Below are 18,828 nucleotides of genomic sequence, written 5' to 3' on the forward strand. Positions count from 1 at the left end.
CGTGAAGATGAGTCAGTGGGGGTGCATGGCAGTTACCTAGTGAAAGCTGGGATGGTTTGGGAGATATAAAAGAGGGAGAGTAAACTTAAAGGAATGCATGTTACCTTCAACGTCACAACTCAAGTAGTTACGCACTTCATTCAAAATGAAGTTGATGTCTTCTTCGGAAGGAATGGGATGGTGTGTAACATCAGTTGGAGTGTCGGTAGTGCCAGCTATAGTCATCTTTTGCCAGGGCAAGAAGAAAATAACTCTCCCATCACTGGTCGCTGGGTCAAGAAGTCCCATGCTCTCTGGGCTGGGGTGAAAAGAAAGGATCACATATTTCTGAAATCAGCCAGAGTTTGATCTTAATCTGCATTCTAAAACATTTTATTCACTAATTCTCATATAAGCAAACTAGGAATACACGAACTATTACTTTGACTGCCGCTAACCTAATCTAGAAATTCCTAAAAGAAAAAAATATGGTATTACAAAAGGAATGAAGCAAGTGTGATTATAATAATATTCCACAGCAAAACCAGCAATGTAAGGTGAGTTAAGTACGTGGACTTCAATTCCGATTGTTTGGGTTTTTAGATCCCTTGCTCCATTCACATCAGATAAAGTCAGCAGGATAAAATGCCTATAATTTCTTTCATGATGGTCACTTAAGAATAGTTCTTCAACCTTTTTTCAAGCCCATGGAAAGTATTTTCCTGGGACATTTGACATTTGGTACATCTTTCAGTATAAGGTCTGAGAAATCTGTGAGAAAAGTGAAGGGTCTAACTTTCTAGAAACTAAAATGTAATCAAAAAGTTCTTTACTCTCTTGTGCCTGAATAAGCTTATACCACTTCACCCAATATGAGATTTCTTACTTTATTTCAATTTTACTGAAATCTCAAGAAATGCATCCATGAGAAAAGGGCTCAGTTTTCTACTACTACCTGGATAACAGTGTATTGGGATAAGATCAAAAAGGAGAGAAATATTTTAGCAATGAAAATCTTTAAATAGGCAGAAGATGCCAGTGTATTATACTACTAAATTAAGCTTTAAGGACGCCTCTTCTGCTAGACCAAAATCTTAAAAAATATTAAGAATTTTTCTAATACCTACTTAATATTATAAAACCATATTGGAAAACACACTTGCAAGAAGAGGCAACTGAAAATAAACACTGACAAAACCTGCCCAGTTGTGTTATTGAATCATCAGTAACTGTTGTTTTAACCATACTAAAATTTTGGAGACATTGTTAAAATGGCAGGAGGAAACTCATAGTGTCATTTTTAAATAATTGAACACTACAGAGCTTCAGATAGCTAAATTTGACTGAATTCTCATAAGGAAATAATGTTAAAGTTATTTTCTGTAAATATATTTTCAGCTTCTATTAATATTTCTTAGATAGGAAATATAATTCTATTTGGTTTCAATAAACTCCAAAAATTATGTTATGCTCACACATTTTAAAGGGCATACAGTCAACTATTTATAGCTATCTTTCTCTTAAAATTAAAAAAACAAGAAACTCAAGATTCAAATGTGTAAGGATGAGAGTCTGAATACTGTTTAAAAGCAAACCAAAAATGACTTTTTATGAAAAAGAAATCTGTAGTCAGGTTAATTAATGCATCTTCTTCATTGAAACTACAAGGAGTAATAATATTTCTTTGCAAATATTCGTCAGCCCCATGAAATGCCTGCCATATCCATAAGAAATTGGACATGGCAGAAATCACTATTTGTAGAAAGAAATCACTATCTGTCGTCTACACGAGATACAGGAGAGAGTAGGCTTCAATTCTTCTGTTTCAGTTCAGTTCAGTTCAGTCACTCAGTCGTGTCCGACTCTTTGCGACCCCATGAACTACAGCACACCAGGCCTCCCTGTCCATCACCAACTCCCAGAGTTTACTCAAACTCATGTCCATCGAGTTGGTGATGCCATCCAGCCATCTCATCCTCTGTTGTCCCCTTCTCCTCCTGCCCCAATCCCTGCCAGCATCAGGATCTTTTGTAATAAGTCAACTCTTCGCATGAGGTGGCCAAAGTATTGGAGTTTCAGCTTCAACATCAGTCCTTCCAATGAACATCCAGACTGATCTCCTTTAGTATCAACTGGTTGGATCTCCTTGCAGTCCAAGGGACTCTCAAGAGTCTTCTCCAACACCACAGCTCAAAAGCATCAATTCTTTGGCACTCAGCTTTCTTCACAGTCCAACTCTCACATCCATACATGACTACTGGAAAAACCATAGCCTTGACTAGATGGACCTTTGTTGGCAAAATAACATCTCTGCTTTTTAACATGCTATCTAGGATGGTCATAACTGTCCTTCCAAGGAGTAAGCGTCTTTTAATTTCATGGCTACAATCACCATCTGCAGTGATTTTGGAGCCCCCCAAAATAAAGTCTGACACTGTTTCCACTGTTTCCCCATCTATTTCCCATGAAGTGATGGGACCAGATGCCATGATCTTAGTTTTATGAATGTTGAGCTTTAGGCCAACTTTTTCACTCTCCTCTTTCACTTTCATCAAGAGGCTTTTTAATTTCTCTTCATTTTCTGCCATAAGGGTGGTGTCATCTGCATATCTGAGGTTATTGATATTTCTCCTGGCAATCTTGATTCCAGCTTGTACTTCCTCTAGCCCAGCGTTTCTCATGATGTACTCTGCATATAAGTTAAATAAGCAGCCTTGACGTATTCCTTTTCCTATTTGGAACCAGTCTGTTATTCCATGTCCAGTTCTAACTGTTGCTTCCTGACCTGCATATAGGTTTCTCAAGAGGCAGATCAGGTATTCCCATTTCTTTCAGAATTTTCCACAGTTTATTGTGATTCACACAATCAAAGGCTTTGGCATAGTCAATAAAGCTGAAATATATGTTTTCTGGAACTCTCTTGCTTTTTCAACGATCCAGCAGATGTTGGCAATTTGATCTCTGGTTCCTCTGTCTTTTCTAAAACCAGCTTGAACATCTGGAAGTTCACAGTTCATATACTGCTGAACCTAGATTGGAAAATTTTGAGCATTAATTTACTAGCGTGTGAGATGAGTGCAATTGTGCGGTAGTTTGAGCATTCTTTGGGATTGCCTTTTTTGGGATTGGGATGAAAACTGACCTTTTCCAGTCCTGTGGCCACTGCTGTGTTTTCCAAATTTGCTGGCATATTGAGTGTAGCACTTTCACAGCATTATCTTTCAGGATTCGAAATAGCTCAACTGGAATTCCATCACCTCCACTAGGCTTTGTTCATAGTGATGCTTTCTAAGGCCCACTTGAGTTCACATTCCAGGATGTCTGGCTCTAGGTGAATGATCACACCATCGTGATTATCTGGGTCGTGAAGATCTTTTTTGTACAGTTCTTCTGTGTATTCTTGCCACCTCTTCTTAATATCTTCTGTTATTAAGATATTAGGTTAGGTCTTCTGTTAGGTCCATTTCTGTCCTTTATTGAGCCCATCTTTGCATGAAATGTTCCCTTGGTATCTCTAATTTTCTTGAAGAGATCTCTAGTCTTTCCCACTCTTTTGTTTTCCTCTATTTCTTTGCATTGATCGCTGAGGAAGGCTTTCTTATCTCTCCTTGCTATTCTTCGGAATTCTGCATTCAAATGGGAATATCTTTCCTTTTCTCCTTTGCTTTTCGCTTCTCTTCTTTTCACAGCTATTTGTAAGGCCTCCTCAGACAGCCATTTTGGTTTTTTTGCATTTCTTTTGCATGGGGATAGTCTTGATCCCTATCTCCTGTACAATGTCAGGAACCTCAGTCCATAGTTCATCATGCACTCTGTCTATCAGATCTAGTCCCTTAAATCTATTTCTCATTTCCACTGTATAATCATAAGGGATTTGATTTAGGTCATGCCTGAATGATCTAGTGGTTTTTCCTACTTTCTTCAATTTAAGTCTGAATTTGGCAATAAGTAGTTCATGAGTCATAGTTAGCTCCTGGTCTTGTTTTTGCTGACTCTATAGAGCTTCTCCATCTTTGGCCTCAAAGAATATAATCAATCTGATTTCGGTGTTGACCATCTGGTGATGTCCATGTGTAGAGTCTTCTCTTGTGTTGTTGGAAGAGGGTGTTTGCTATGACCAATATGTTCTCTTGGCAAAACTCTGTTTGCCTTTGCCCTGCTTCATTCTGTACTCCAAGGCCAAATTTGCCTGTTACTCCAGGTGTTTCTTGACTTCCTACTTTTGCATTCCAGTCCCCTATAATGAAAAGGACATCTTTTTTGGGTATTAGTTCTAAAAGGTCTTCTAGGTCTTCATAGAACCGTTCAACTTCAGCTTCTCCAGCGCTACTGGTTGGGGCATAGGCTTGGATTACCGTGATATTGAATGGTTTGCCTTGGAAACAAACAGATATTCTTCTTCTATTTAGCACATGCAAAAATCACCTCAAAGTGTGTCAATCATTTAAACCTTCAGCGAGGATCCCATCTTTACTCAGGGTTACCTAAAGTAATTTTACTTTCAAAAAATACACTGAGAGCTATAAGTATCGAGTATTTTCAGTCTCTATATGTCTAAAGTTTTCCTTTGTACTTGCCATAAAACTTGCTAAATATCTTAAAAGAAACTAGTTAAAATATGGTTTGTAAGCACCTAATTTGATCCTGGGTTGATATGCCCTTTGATTAAACACATCACTTTGTGATAGAAATTAGCTCATGAATTCAAACTTACAATTTGGTAAATAGTCCTATATTGAAACAAAAGGATAAATTCATATTCTAAAATTTAAGGAACAAACTACATGTTGATATAATATACATATGACCATTTTTATGGGCCAGATACTGTCATGTATCTAAGTAACTCAATAAACTTGATTAACTTCAGCATAAAATTATAATATTCAACAACTGAGACATGAAATGCTGTTGGAAAAGCACAACTACTGAATCTTTTAAAACCTTTCAGTGCAATAAAAGCAGTTTAAAAGGTGAATGTGATAGTTACCAACACACACATAACTGGAACCTGTAGAGAATCAACTGCTTAAGTGAAGACATATGTGTCAAACATAAAATTAACAAGCACAGAGGGAAGACAAAGCTATTAATGAACGGTATTAAAAATTTAAGAATCCATTTGGAAATACTTCTCATCAGTTCTAAATTACCTAATTCATAACTCACCCTTAGGGAAAAGTTTGTTTTCTTATGAAGAATTAATTGTGCAAGGTCGCACGAAAGTTTGAAAATGGCTGTCAACTATAGGGATGGTATATACAATGTGGTGAGGCATAGGTCTTTTCTCAATATGTATAATTCACTTGATATCAACAGAAGAAGCTTGCTGCTAATTTATGTGTGTGTGTAGCATTAGATGTAATGAACATTTTTCTCATGCAGACCATTGCCATCCTGAAGTACCCTTATTTAAACTGAAATCAATTTATTGTTAACTACTCAGCAATCAGTGTTAGAGCCAGCAGTATGCACACACATTATGGAAAAAAAAATTGACCTCTCATCAGTAGTAAAAAGCATCTTTAGGCTAAAAGGAGGAGACAACTATTTTCATGTATTTCAGTCATTTGATGTATTGTAGTTACTTTTGTAAGATCATCTACCCACAACTCTGATGAAAATTCCAGATTTGCTTTTTTTTAAAATTTATTTTTAATCAGATGATAATTGCTTTATAGTGTTGTGTTGGTCTCTGCCACACAACGATGTGAATTAGTCATAAGTATACATGTGTTCCCTCCTTGAACCTCTTTCCACCCCTCTAGGTTGTCATAGAGCCCCAGGTTGAGCTCCCTGGGCTACACAGCAACTTCTCAGTTCTTAATGTAAAGAGTGCCTTCAAAAGTAAATGATTTCTGTGTGTTGAGTTTTCTGAAATTAAAACAATACAGAGAAAGAGAGAAAGCTGCTACGATGGCACAAGATAATTCCACATGTGGAATGTTAGTTAGGGTCATAATAAGCTTAATAAATGCCATGAAGAAACTCTGAAAGTAGCCCAACAGGGTAGACTGCATACCTGGTCCTCATTCCCCATTTAGCTGCCTACACTCAATAAATCAGTGGCTCCTGAAGTCACTGTACCGTCAAACTAATCAGGTTCTAGTTGAAATGCTAGGCCTTAAGTTATATTAGCTGGCTTATAAGGGCAGCAGCATAAGGTCTTACTCATCTCTGAGGACCTAGTAGAACCCTTCAGTTACAGCTGTTGAGTGAAGACTGACTGAGAAATCCAGAGAGTGATTTCAGTCTGAGATCTCTTGACCTCACCCACCCAAGAGAACAATTTGATATGGAGAGAAAAACCAACCCTCGGATGCCAGCGATACAGCTGCTCAAAGTCAGTAAGGAAAGAGGGACCAAACAATTAACCCAGACTGTAATCCCAAACCAAGGGACTCATCTGCAAACAGAGACTGAACAGGAACTGGGCTGCCAGACCACCCCTCTAAGGTTCCCCACAGGATGTTTAGTGGTTGTGGTTCAAGGTGCTAAAAACGGAGATATTAATTTCTCCCAAAGTAGAACGAGATCACTTACTGCATCTTAAACAGACCCAGCTGTGACTAACACGTTTACAACTTACAGGCATGGGTCTGAACTGCTACTGCTAAGTCACGTCAGTTGTGTCCGACTCTGTGCGACCCCATAGATGGCAGCCCACCAGGCTCCCGTCCCTGGGATTCTCCAGGCAAGAACACTGGAGTGGGTTGCCATTTCCTTCTCCAGTGCATGAAGGTGAAAAGTGAAAGTGAAGTCGCTTAGTCGAGTCCGACTCTTAGCGACCCCATGGACTGCAGCCTACCAGGCTCCTCCGTCCATGGGATTTCCCAGGCAAGAGTACTGGAGTGGGGTGCCATTGCCTTCTCCAATGGGTCTGAAACTAATGCCTAATTTTTAGGATTAAGAAAGACATTCTGTTTTGAAAATATTACATGCAGGTGATATATATTTATATTTCTTAAAAACCACCTATCTGCTCTGTTGTTAGAATATTATAAAGCAGAGTACAGAACATATGTATAGCATGAGTTCCTTCATGAAAAAAGTTTAAAAGGATATACATTTGTGAGAGTATAAACATAAAATTTTATGGAAGAAATCAGAAGGAAGCATTATCAAAAACTGAAGCTGGGGACATGGGGGAAAAGAGGGAGACTTTCACTTTTCATTCTATATCTTTCTATTTTTCTATAGTGATTACTTTTGTTTATTTTTGTCTACGGGAGTTATCTGGGCAATAAAAAGAAAAATCATAGTTTGTTTTATATTTTAATATCTATATATTTAAAATTCCATTATAGATATGATTAAAATTTTAATTAGAAAAAGGAACAATCTCAATTTGGGCAAGTTAACACAAAAAGTTGGCAGAACTCATTCAAAAAGTATTTACTGGTCATTATTATGTACTAGATAAAGTACCAGGAGCTGTGGATGTAGTAGTCAAGAAAATAAAGAAAAAATAAACATACGAACATTGTCAAAATGTACACAAATTAGGAACTACCGTGAGATAAGGAACCAGAAGCTGAAAATGAGCAGCTTCCCAAAGTTGCACAGTTAACAAGGGGTAAAGTGATGAACAAACCAGAAAGTTCTTTACCAAGGTATCACCTTATCATACTCCATACTGTCTTTGTCTGTATACTGGAAAGAGTGGAATGTCTTCATATTTTAACGACAGGCAAACTAAGATTTACAGAATAAAATGACTTGTCCCAAACAGCGTCATTATGAAGTGGCAGAAATAACATAGGGAATAATACAGAACACTAATGTGTCCTCTGATATCACGGGACAAGAATAAAGACATGAAGCACTGTGCACAAGTGAGATCGAAGCAAATGTGAGGATTATGGTGACGTGTGTGTGTCTATACTTCAGGTACTACGTGTACTGCTAAAAGAAAATGCTTCCAAAAACTTACAAGCTAGCTGACCTTGCAAATTTTTATCCAACACAAAATAAATGCATATAATTGTGTCTGAAGCTATTTTTGAAAACCTCTATATACAAGAAACATTTGCATCATGTACATATATTTACTTCTCTCCTTTTCATTTGAACTAAACTTCTGCTCAACAGTTTTTAAAACTCTATCAAGCACCACTGCATAAGTGTTTATTATTGAGATTGGAAGCACCATGGTCTCTACAATTGTAAGTGAAAACACTAATGACTGTCTATCAATTATATGTAGACATTTAGAAAACAACAAAGAAACCTTGGAAGCTGGTGGGTATGAAATTTCGTTAATATTCTTCTTGGTAGAAGTGTGATATCTTCCTCATTAGAAGTGTGCTTGGTACAATATCTTGGACTCTCTTCAAGAAGACTTAGTGGAAAACTAATAAAGCAGCATCATATATTACATGGTGGGATAGCATTCTAGAAGAATGCAGATATTAAATGAAATATCATGGATCTGTATATCTGTTTTATCAAATATTAAAAATATGTCTTTTATGAAAAATTATTAGAATATAGAAGTGATAACTCCCATTTTAACCACGTTACTTAGAAATTATAACTTTTTACTCATAATCACATCACCTACAGGCAATCACCATGGGTATTTAAAATATTTCATCTTTTTCTAGATACTTATATAACGTTTGATCATGTTACACATACAATCTTGTATCCTCCACTCTAAATTAACACTGTATCTCTCAGGTTTTCCTAGGACACTAAAATTATTCAGAATTTTTAATGGCCATATAATACTCCCTTGTGCAGATACACCATAATTTACTTATCCATCATCCTACGGTTAGAAACTTACGTGGCTTCTAATATTTCTCAACTACAAATGATGTCTTAATGAATACCTTGAACATAAATCATGATTTCACAGAATTATGTACTAGTTTGCCTATTAGATTGCTACATATGCAAATAAAAATGTTCCATATTCATCATGGACACATGAATTTTTCCCCAGATGTTTTGAAATGTACATAAGGGGTAATCATTATCAGTTTCTTAGGATCATACACGTTTCTTCTCAAATTTATTAAAAATAAAAAATACTAAAAATTCAAATGCACATAAAAATTGCAGTTTCATGTGCAACACCCCACTTAAAGGATTTTCAATTAATAGCTGCTCTTATTTCATCTCTATCCCTGCCCATTTCTCTACCTCTGATTATCTTTGCCAAAATGATAAATCAGAAATTATAAATTATTTTTCAAAATATATTTCAAAAATTATAAACATAAGAATATTTGGTCCTCATTTTCAGATTCTTCATAAGCAAGTCCGGGCATTTTATAAAATGAACTTTTTAGTGCTTTCATGTAAATGTCTTTTATGGACATTTTTGCAAAATTAATTTTAGGGTTTTCATGAAAGTTAAAATTCAAAAATACTAAGACTTAGACTCTGATGATGAGTACGCTGAAAAAAGTACAAAAATAGATTCCAAATCACTAACTCATAAACAGGAATATTGCCATAAAAACTAAGAAATTCTCAAGACCAGTTTGCGTTTTGTGTTTTGGAGGAGCTGTTTTTTCACTCATTTCTCCTCATTTTGAACAGTGAGTTAGCCATCTATTATTAAGAAAGGTATGCTACAAGAATACGTGTAGACAATTTCTCGCGGCCCTCCTTCTCTGGCGACGATGCATGAGCGGGAACGCGGGTACCTGTAGTAACCAGGCATCACGATGTGGACGCCAGCACTCGGCTGGCAGATAGCTGTGGTGTCCTTATCATCCATTTTGCGCACAGTGTCCGTGAAAGGTCCCGTGGCATTGATAACACACTTGGCTCTCACATCAAATTCCTCCCCTGTGAAAGAAAGCAGCGTCAGTCACACACCCCACTTGCTTCTCTGCTCACTGATGCTTTAGATTATTAATTCATCTGTTCACTTATGGTGGAGTATAGATTATCACTTGAGTGATACAGGCAACCAGAGTCACTGAGAAGCCACACAATAGGCCTGCATGTGAGTACATTTAACCAACAAGTCCAAACTGCAGGAGAAAAAGCACGCTGCGTTTTCATTTCAGCTCCCATTCTAGTTTGCAAAATGCCCAGCATTAAAGTGCCAAAGAAGAAGAAAGTGAGTAAATGAGCCGCCTTCTCCTTAAAACTCAAAAGTGTGAGCAGTGGTTTTGAAGGAAACGACGTATCTGAAACTTCGCCCAAGAGGCCGCAAAAATGGACAGGCAAGCAAATCTCACCAAAGTTAAAGTGATTGACTTGAACGGCAAGTAAACACACTGCTTCTGTCACCTAAAGGATACTTTTTGAAACTTGCCACATTTATTGACTTTTCTTAATAACATGTTTTTGTAAAAAGAACATAATGCATTCATAGTTGTGGGAATTTTGCAGACATTATTATCATGATCATCATTAATGTTTAACACAAAGAGGAAAAAAATTGCCAGGTTCCACAAAGAAAAATTTTCATGCAAAACCAGTTGTTGTTGACAATAAGGAATACAGGTAATAGGACTCTGAAATCTGGCTTCAATAAAAGAGAAGTGACAGAGAAATTATCATTCAGTCATTGCACAGACAAAGCAAGATGCTAAGAAATCTGCCCTGCCGGAGCCTTTGCATACCTGTGAGCACATCCTTACACCGTGCACCGCTCACGCGCTTTTTTCCTGTCTGGGGGTCTGTCTTCTTGAGCAAACTCACGACCTCCATGTAATTGGCCGTGGCAGCCCCATACCTGGCAGCGGTGAGAGCAATGGCAAGGTTCATCCGTGCGTCGTTGTGTTGTCCTGCAGCGGGAGGAAGCGTCAGAGGAGGGACAGGAGTCACCTCAAGCCACAGACTGGTGGCAGAGAAGTGTGTCACAACAGATATGTCACATCTGTCCCTGTCACGTGGAATAGACTTGATGGCTGGTCAGCTCTACAGGGCACGATTGGAAATACGTGGTCATTCTCAGTCAGGCATTTACCTGCCACTTCCGCAATTGCATTTTGTGTACCACAAAAGGATGCAAAGTCTCCCTTTCCTACAGAGCTCACATCAATTATCTGCAAGTTAAGAAATAAGTAATTATTCTCTCCGTTTGGGAACATATGTATATGTCAGGCTTTTCCTAATACAGACAACCCATACACATGAAAGTGAAGTAATTCAAAACTTCAGAATATTTGACACTCCAACTGGTGTTGATTAACAATTTTTATGAATACGTGCTCTATCTAATATTCAAAATCAAGAGCTTAATCTTCCATAGAGAATCTCTCAGTATTCTATAAAAGGAGTTTTCTGGGTTTGAATTTCAATCAGACCTCCTTAAAATGTTAACTTTTTGGTTTTTGTCATACATAAAAGGTAAGAAATTAAGCAGGGCAAAATTTAATTACAGAACAATTCCTACCTGTATTGTTAAAGATTTATTGCTGAAAAATCTTAGTTAAAGAAAACTGAGGGGGAGGTGAAGCGGGGAAAGATGATTAATCACTTTAAAATACTGGCATCACTAGAGACTTTTTCTATTTATTATTGCCAGTGGAGTTAACGCTGACCAGGAAGAATTACTCTACATCGCAGGGGCCAGGTTCTCTGTGCCCTGAATAATTAATTACACAGGACTAGATGTATTGAAGCAGAGTTCAAATTCCCACACATTGGGATCAGTTCTATCAAGATAATACTGATAAAGGGATGAATTTATAATGGATATTGTTGTTGATTTATGTTGCCGGCATACTAAGCATTTAGTATAAATGGTTTATGTAAAGTTTCTTCCTTGTGATTCAGTCTGTGCCGGGTCAGAAGCACCGCAGGTAATCGGCTGCAGCTAAAAGGGCACAGTTATAAAGAGAGAATCAATGACAGGACCCTGCCGCCCCGCCCCACAGACATCTTATTCTAGAACTGCTAAACTAATGCAATCAGCCAAGAATCTTTCCCTCAAAATTAAAGTCTCTATCAAGTTAAGAACATACATTAAACCTTGACATGCAAAATAAGGAGTTATTTTATCCAAAGATGAGTAAAATGAAAGTAGAAGAAAGGAAACAACAGCAGCGGCAGCTGAACTTTAAGTGGAAAGAGAAGAGAAGCAGCATTTCTATCAATTTCACCTAGGATGACCCTAATGGTACAATTAAAATAGTAGGTATATTTAAAATTAAGTTGAAGAAACTCACTTTTATTAATGTGGCCTCATTTAAAATTGGAAAATATGATCCATAAAGTTAAAAGCATTCAAACAGATTATACATTTAAATTTAAGAAAGTACCCATCCCACCAAATCTTTCTAATACATAGCAATGAAACATTTAAGGGGTAGTACAAGAAATCCAATTCATGTTCCTCTGGTAGGAAAACTCTCACCAGTGCAAGTGTGCCTCGACTTAGACACAGGGTGAGAAAGCCACGTGTAAATCAACTACTTTAAATCCTATATGACATCACTGTTCCTAGGAACCAGACAGAAATCATTTGTTAAATGACAGATCCCTTTGTAAAGTGATATACTGTTGTTACTGCTCAGTTGCTAAGTAGTGTCCTACTCTTTGCAACCCCAGGGACTGTAGCCCACCAGTCTCCTCTGTCCATGGGATTCTCTAGGCAAGAATACTGGAGAGGGTTGTCATTTCCTTCTCCAGAGGATGTTTCCGACACCAGGGACTGAACCTACATCTTCTGCATTGAAGTGGATTCTTTACCACTGAGCCTCCAGAGAAGCCCCTGTAAAGTGATATACTGTATATCTATTTAATGATCATCCAGTAATGAAACTAACTTTTGAAAATACACAATCTTTCCTTTAATATATTTTCCAATTATAGAATCTCATTGGAACAGTATTTGTAAGTTCATCAGGCTCTATTGTTTCTATGCTAAGATATACCACCTATACTAAGATACACCTCCTGAATTAGCTTCCAAATGCCAATACTTTTGAAGGTAAATAAGATGAACCTCAGTTAAAAATGTGAGGTGGAAACAAGTCTCTTTGCTCTTTATTTTGCACGCTTACCCTTATACCCAGCAGGACCTGCCTTGACTCGAATCAGAAATGTCACTTATTTATGAAGGCTCTCCCTACAATCTTCTACTCCCTTTATTCTTGAAAAAAATTATTTACAACTTCTTGAACATCATGTCATTTCATACCTCCTTGCCTATGTCCACACAAATTCTTCTGGGTGGAAAACAATTCTGGAAGCTCTAGACAACTCCTATTTCTTTCCCATGAGCTGATTCAAATATCTCCCCATAAAGACTTTCATTATCTGTACTGAACCCCTCCAAGGCCAAGTTGTTCATCCCATCTTCTAAATCCATATTGTACCTTGTACATACCATTTCTACAGTCTTTATGAAACTAGTTATCCATGTATCCATCAACTTAAAAAAATGATAAGCCTTAGTTATGAATCAGGCATCGTGACAAATGCAAGGAACTTAATGGTGAGAAAGATACAGGGACACTTCTGTTATCCTGGAAGTAACATTCCACTGTGATTACTGCGTGATTTCCATGTCTCCTTGGCCTTGTCATGGGAAGGCAGGAAATCTTACTTTTCATCTTTTCTCTTTCTTATTAGTACCAAGCACAGAACAGGTATTCAGGAAGTGTTAAATTTAGCCAAGTTCCATTCAATGTGTTAAATAAACAGGTTTATTTATAGTCTTAGATTTTTAGTCTTCCAGATTTATATAAATCTTATAGCCCTTATAGATTTACAGTATTATCTCTAACTATAAAACAGAATGCTTTGTCTAAAGTTTAAAAAAAAAAATCAGTTTATCAATAAGTTGGTGGCAATAAACTTGAGGGAAGCAGGGAAACCCCAGAAGTGTGTAAAATCTACACTTAAACCCAAACTAGTCCTCATATTTAAGTTGAATAAGTGAGGCAGAATGAGAAATGGATATGAATGATTCCCTCTAGACTTAACCCACAAGTTGCCCTGTGCTTCACTGGGAAATGCAAACACAGTTATTATAAGCTCCTAAAAACTGAGGAATTAAGTAACTTGACTTTCTTCTGGGCCTAGGAGTTCACACCTCTACCCAGGAGCCCCCTTCTTTCCAGACATTAAGCTTAATTCAAGTACCTGCTTTGATTCAGGGCTGACCTCCCACTCCCCGACCGACATTAAATTCACCCTTTACCCTGAGATACCCAGAGGCTCACAGTGTATGGTTCCTGTGATAAGTGGTATATGTTCACTATTCTTAACTAAATTCCCCCCAACTCCTTTTCCTGACATTCTGAAAGGTATCTATATGCCTCCTGTAATTTTACTGCTGAAGAAAAATGTTTTTGATAACACGGCATGTTATTGGAATGCAAAACAATAATATCAACTCTCCCACCCAACTGATCTGCTTATTAAGTTTGGATTTTCAAATCCTTTTCCTCGGAGCCAGGCAACACGAGACTATTCACTGTTCAGTGAATCGCTTTATGCTGGCACTTACGCAAGGACCCAGACTGGGGCTGTGAAAATCTGTTTCCTACTCCGTTCTCCTTTTGCACTTGAAATCTTACATATGTGCACATACTGAACTTGCAACTCAGATGCGGGGAAGCACATAAGAGGTGGGACTGTAACTGTTTTCCCTTGTTTAGGAAAACAAAATGTAAAATCTACCCACCAAAGAGAATGAAGGTCAGTAGTAACAGAGAAGGATTTTACCTTAGTCCACAGTGGCCTTGCACCCAGGATAGTGAGAGATAGTTTAAAGTGAAAAACATTTTTAAGATGTAATTCTCTAGTACAAGATAGGCCTCAAATATAAATATTTTGGAGACAGAGCAATATTGTTCTCCTTAGAGGGTTTCAAAGTTTGGCAACTAAGTTAACATGCAAAATAGCTGGTAAAAAAAGGGTGGGGGGAGAGAGAGAAATAAGTATTGAATGTATAAAGAGTATGAAGAATGAATAAATATGAGAAAACCCCAACAAATTACCTGCTATTTTCCTGGTCCTTCAGATCTAAAATTCCAAGATGCTCTGAAATTCTACATACAATCTTCTTTTACAGCCTACTGTTAAATGGTCATTTACATAGATAGTCACAGACCTATCCATGGACCCAGAAACCCATACAGAAAGTCTAATTGTTAACAAAAAAAAAAAGCTGATTAACTAAAATAATTAAATATTTATTAAAATAATGTGATCATAACTTTATCAATTAAAAAAAATGTGCTGAGAGTATTTCTTTCCACCTCCCTGTGCCCTGACCTGGGTGTTATGCATTCATTTGACTTAGTCTACCATAGGGAAAAAGGATGCAGGAGGAAAAAGAATACCTCCCTGAAGCATTAATCCCATTTCTAACAAAATCCACAGGGCATATGCTTCATTGTTTCAAACTGACAGTGACACAATGACCTCTCTTGGGAAGCTTCCTAACAGTCCCGCAAAGGTAATTAAAGGCTAAGGTACCAAATTCAAACTGATTTAATAGAATCATTATATTTAAAATACTCCTTTCTCAAGGGAAGAGTGAAGTAGAGGCAGAACAAAATAGGTGTGTGTGTATATCTCTGCGAAAGGCGATTACTAAATTCTGGTTTAATTACATAGGAGTAAGCTTGCAAAGAAAAAGTCAAATGAGAACATACTTTTCAGGTAAGTTATAATAACAATGCAATCTCCCCCCAAAGTAAATTATTTATAAAAATGGCTATTTGTGTGGGGAGTGGAGGGGGTCAGAGAGACACATGAAGCAGTTTTAGAAGAATATACCTTACAAGACACAGCAGAGAGCATTCCCTGGTGGCTGAGAGGATAAGAATTCATCTGCCAGTGCAGGGGACACGGGTTCGATCCCTGATCTGGGAAGAGCCCACATGCTAGGGAGCAACTAAGTCCATTTGCCACAACTATTGAGCCTGTGCTCTAGAGCCGGGGAACCACAACTACAGAACCCATACACTGCAACCAGAGACTAGCCGCTGCTCTCTGCAACTAGAGAAAAACCCCCGGCAGCAATGAGGACCCAGCACAGCCAAAAATAAATAAATAAATAAATAAATAAATAAATAAATAAATAAAAGAAAACATACAGCAGACAATGGCTCTGGATTGGGATAATGGCGTAACAAGTTTTGAGTGAATCACTAACCTGGTTGGGGGAATGCAGGTGATGATGCACTGCATTCCTCTGGATTTCAGCATCCTATAAACAAAGAGAAGCTAGGTGGGTACCTCTGAAATTACACAATGCATGTATTGCACTGGCCACAAAGTGTGTTTGAGTTTTTCCGTGACATGTTATAGAAAAACCTGAATGAACTTTTGAGTCAACGAGGTAATAGCTACTCTTCAATAGCTACCCATCTCACTTCAATTTTATCCTTATTTGTGATTTTTCTGCCTTTGCTTTTAAAAATCATAGGATTAAGAAAGACCAAAAGATAAGTGTTTTACAAAGACACCAGAAAAATAAAGTGAAAAATCACATTCTTCCATTCGGATCTAGAATTATAAGGAAATCTTGATTTGATTAGCCTTTATCAGCCACATACTATATTGCAAAAGTTCTCTGAATTCTTCACCCTTCCTGTATCCATGTCCACTGTCAAAAAGTCTTCACAGTGTTGATTCCCACTCTGACTCTGGACCCAGACACGTGAAACCGTTTTGGCCAAGGGAATGTTAGCAGATGTGATTTTGGAGTGTTTATCTAGGTGGCTCTTGTCTGGGGTTGGGTGAGAGATTCTTCTGGTCCCTTCTCCTGTCTATCAGCTGGTGTAGGATGACTCTGCTGGGATGACTCACCACAGGCCTTCATCATTCTCCTGGTACCAAGCAGGTTAACCTGGGCATGTTATTCTTGGCTGTCTTTTTTTTTTTAATATCATTTTATTTATGTATTTATTTTTGGCTGTGCTGAGTCTTCATCGCTGCATGGGCTTTTTCTCTAGTTGCAGAGCGCAGGGACTACTCTCTGTGTGTGGGTTCAGCAGCTGTGGTTCCCGGGCTCTAGAGTGCATGTGTAATAATTTCTAATTGTTTTTATGCCACTCAGGTTTTATGGTTTTATGTGGAACTGTGAACACACATAACTTACATAGGCAATATAGCCAATTTTCTAATAAAATTAGTCCCAGCTTAAAAGCACGTCAGTCTTTGAGACTGCATTCTAAGATGGCTATTAAGAACACAATTTATTTTCCTATATTAATAGAAATACTATAAACAGATTAGTGATTAGTTTGTGGGACAACTTGGACAGAAGCAGATGAAACTGGTCAATCCTAAAGGAAATCAGTCCTGAATACTCATCAGAAGGACTGATGCTGAAGCTGAAACTGCAATACTCTGGCCACCTGATGCAAACAACTGACTCATTGGAAAAGACCTTGATGCTGGGAAAGACTGAAGGCAGGAGGAGAAAGGGATGACAGAGGATGAGATGGTTGGATGGCATCACTGACTCGATGCACATGAGTTTGAGCAAGCTCTGGGAGTTGGTGATGGACAGGGAAGCCCGGTGTGCTGCAGTCCATGGGGTCTCAGAGTTGGACACAACTGAGCGACTGAACTGAACTGAACTGTGCTCAGTTGCTCAGTGGTGTCTGATTCTTTGCGGCCCCACGGACTATAGCCTGCCAAGCTCCTCTGTCCATGGAATTTTCTAAGCAAGTATACTGGAGTGGGTAGCCATTCTTGCTGATCCAGGGATTGAACCTGCATCTCCTGTCTCTTGCAGATTCTTTACCACTGAGTCAGCTGGGAAGCCCAAATAAAGTGGTCATCCTTGAATAAAACTCTGCTCTTTCACACCTCTGACTTTTCGCTCGTATTCCTACTCCATGGAACATCTTACCTTACCTTGTAAACTATTCAAACATCTGCCTGATGATAGGCATTAGGGATCCACTGAGTAGGGAAAATAATCTAACACTGGTCTCTGTTCTATAGAACTACATTCTAAGAGGAAGGACAGGTAAAATCAAGTGAAACAAATTAATAAGACAATTACAAACTGCAATAATGGCCACAGAAGGGAACACAGTGGGCAGGGAAAGCAACTCCCTGGGGAGTTAAGGAAAGTGGGGCAGTTAGGGAAAATGGTCAAGAGAAGCAAGAAGTAGAGAAAATGCAGAGACCACCACCTATAAACTTTAATCCTTACTAATGTGCAATTATATCCAAAGCTTACATGAAGCATAAGCTATCAGAAATGTGACTGTGGTATTAGGACCACCACATTTAATTAATCTCTGCAAAGTGATTTTTTCATTATACTTTAGTTATTCATATTTCATATATACTTATCAGGAATTAAGTTTAAAAATCTTCCTAGGCTGATATACAATTTTGCAGGAAATATCTTCTAGTATAGACTGGTGAAATTCAAAACAAAAGCATTATATTCAAAGTTTATGAATTGGAATAATTTGCTGTCACTTATCCATACTACAGTTCTGAGCAAATGACACCTGTTAGCCCTAAGCATGTAATCATTGTTATTATTAAATACAAAGGTACAATTAAATACAGGCACAGAATGTGACCTACATCATAATTTTACCCAGCCTTTCTCATTGCAATATCCTTTTCATTATCGTGGGCCTTTTGTTCCTTCATCTTTCTTTTGTCTCACCCTAGGTTCTCAAATAAGCTATTTACAATCTGAATAATTAGCAATCAGCATGGATCTGTGGTCTCTGGCCCCATGTAAACGAAACACTGTGAAGTGCCTTCACATGACATATTTAAGTACATAAAGTTTCTATACCCTCGGGGCTTTCCTTTATTGAAAAAGTTTTACATGAATTTAATGAAGAGTAAGTTTTGTACTTTTCAGATACTTAGGAATCTAGCTAGATTTGAATGAAAAATAAACCACTTTTATACTGCAAACAACAAAAAGCTCCAGGG

At 37.8% G+C, this 18,828-nt stretch overlaps 1 protein-coding gene across 4 annotated transcripts in view; it reads right to left on the reverse strand.

Moving 5' to 3' along the window:
* The window catches only part of GPD2 (glycerol-3-phosphate dehydrogenase 2), a 225,225-nt gene that overhangs the window by 24,427 nt on the left and 181,970 nt on the right, over positions 1-18,828 (reverse strand). For all 4 annotated transcript variants that reach the window (XM_020910460.2, XM_020910463.2, XM_020910461.2 and 1 more), the window contains exons 7-9: positions 10,569-10,733; positions 9,639-9,783; positions 105-298 (exon numbers count right to left, since the gene is read on the reverse strand). In XM_020910460.2, the coding sequence (XP_020766119.1) occupies positions 105-298; positions 9,639-9,783; positions 10,569-10,733 (504 nt within the window). The remainder of the gene's footprint in view (positions 1-104; positions 299-9,638; positions 9,784-10,568; positions 10,734-18,828) is intronic.

The sequence above is a fragment of the Odocoileus virginianus genome, chromosome 13 (assembly GCF_023699985.2).
Source record: "Odocoileus virginianus isolate 20LAN1187 ecotype Illinois chromosome 13, Ovbor_1.2, whole genome shotgun sequence".
NCBI classification, from domain to species: domain Eukaryota; kingdom Metazoa; phylum Chordata; class Mammalia; order Artiodactyla; family Cervidae; genus Odocoileus; species Odocoileus virginianus.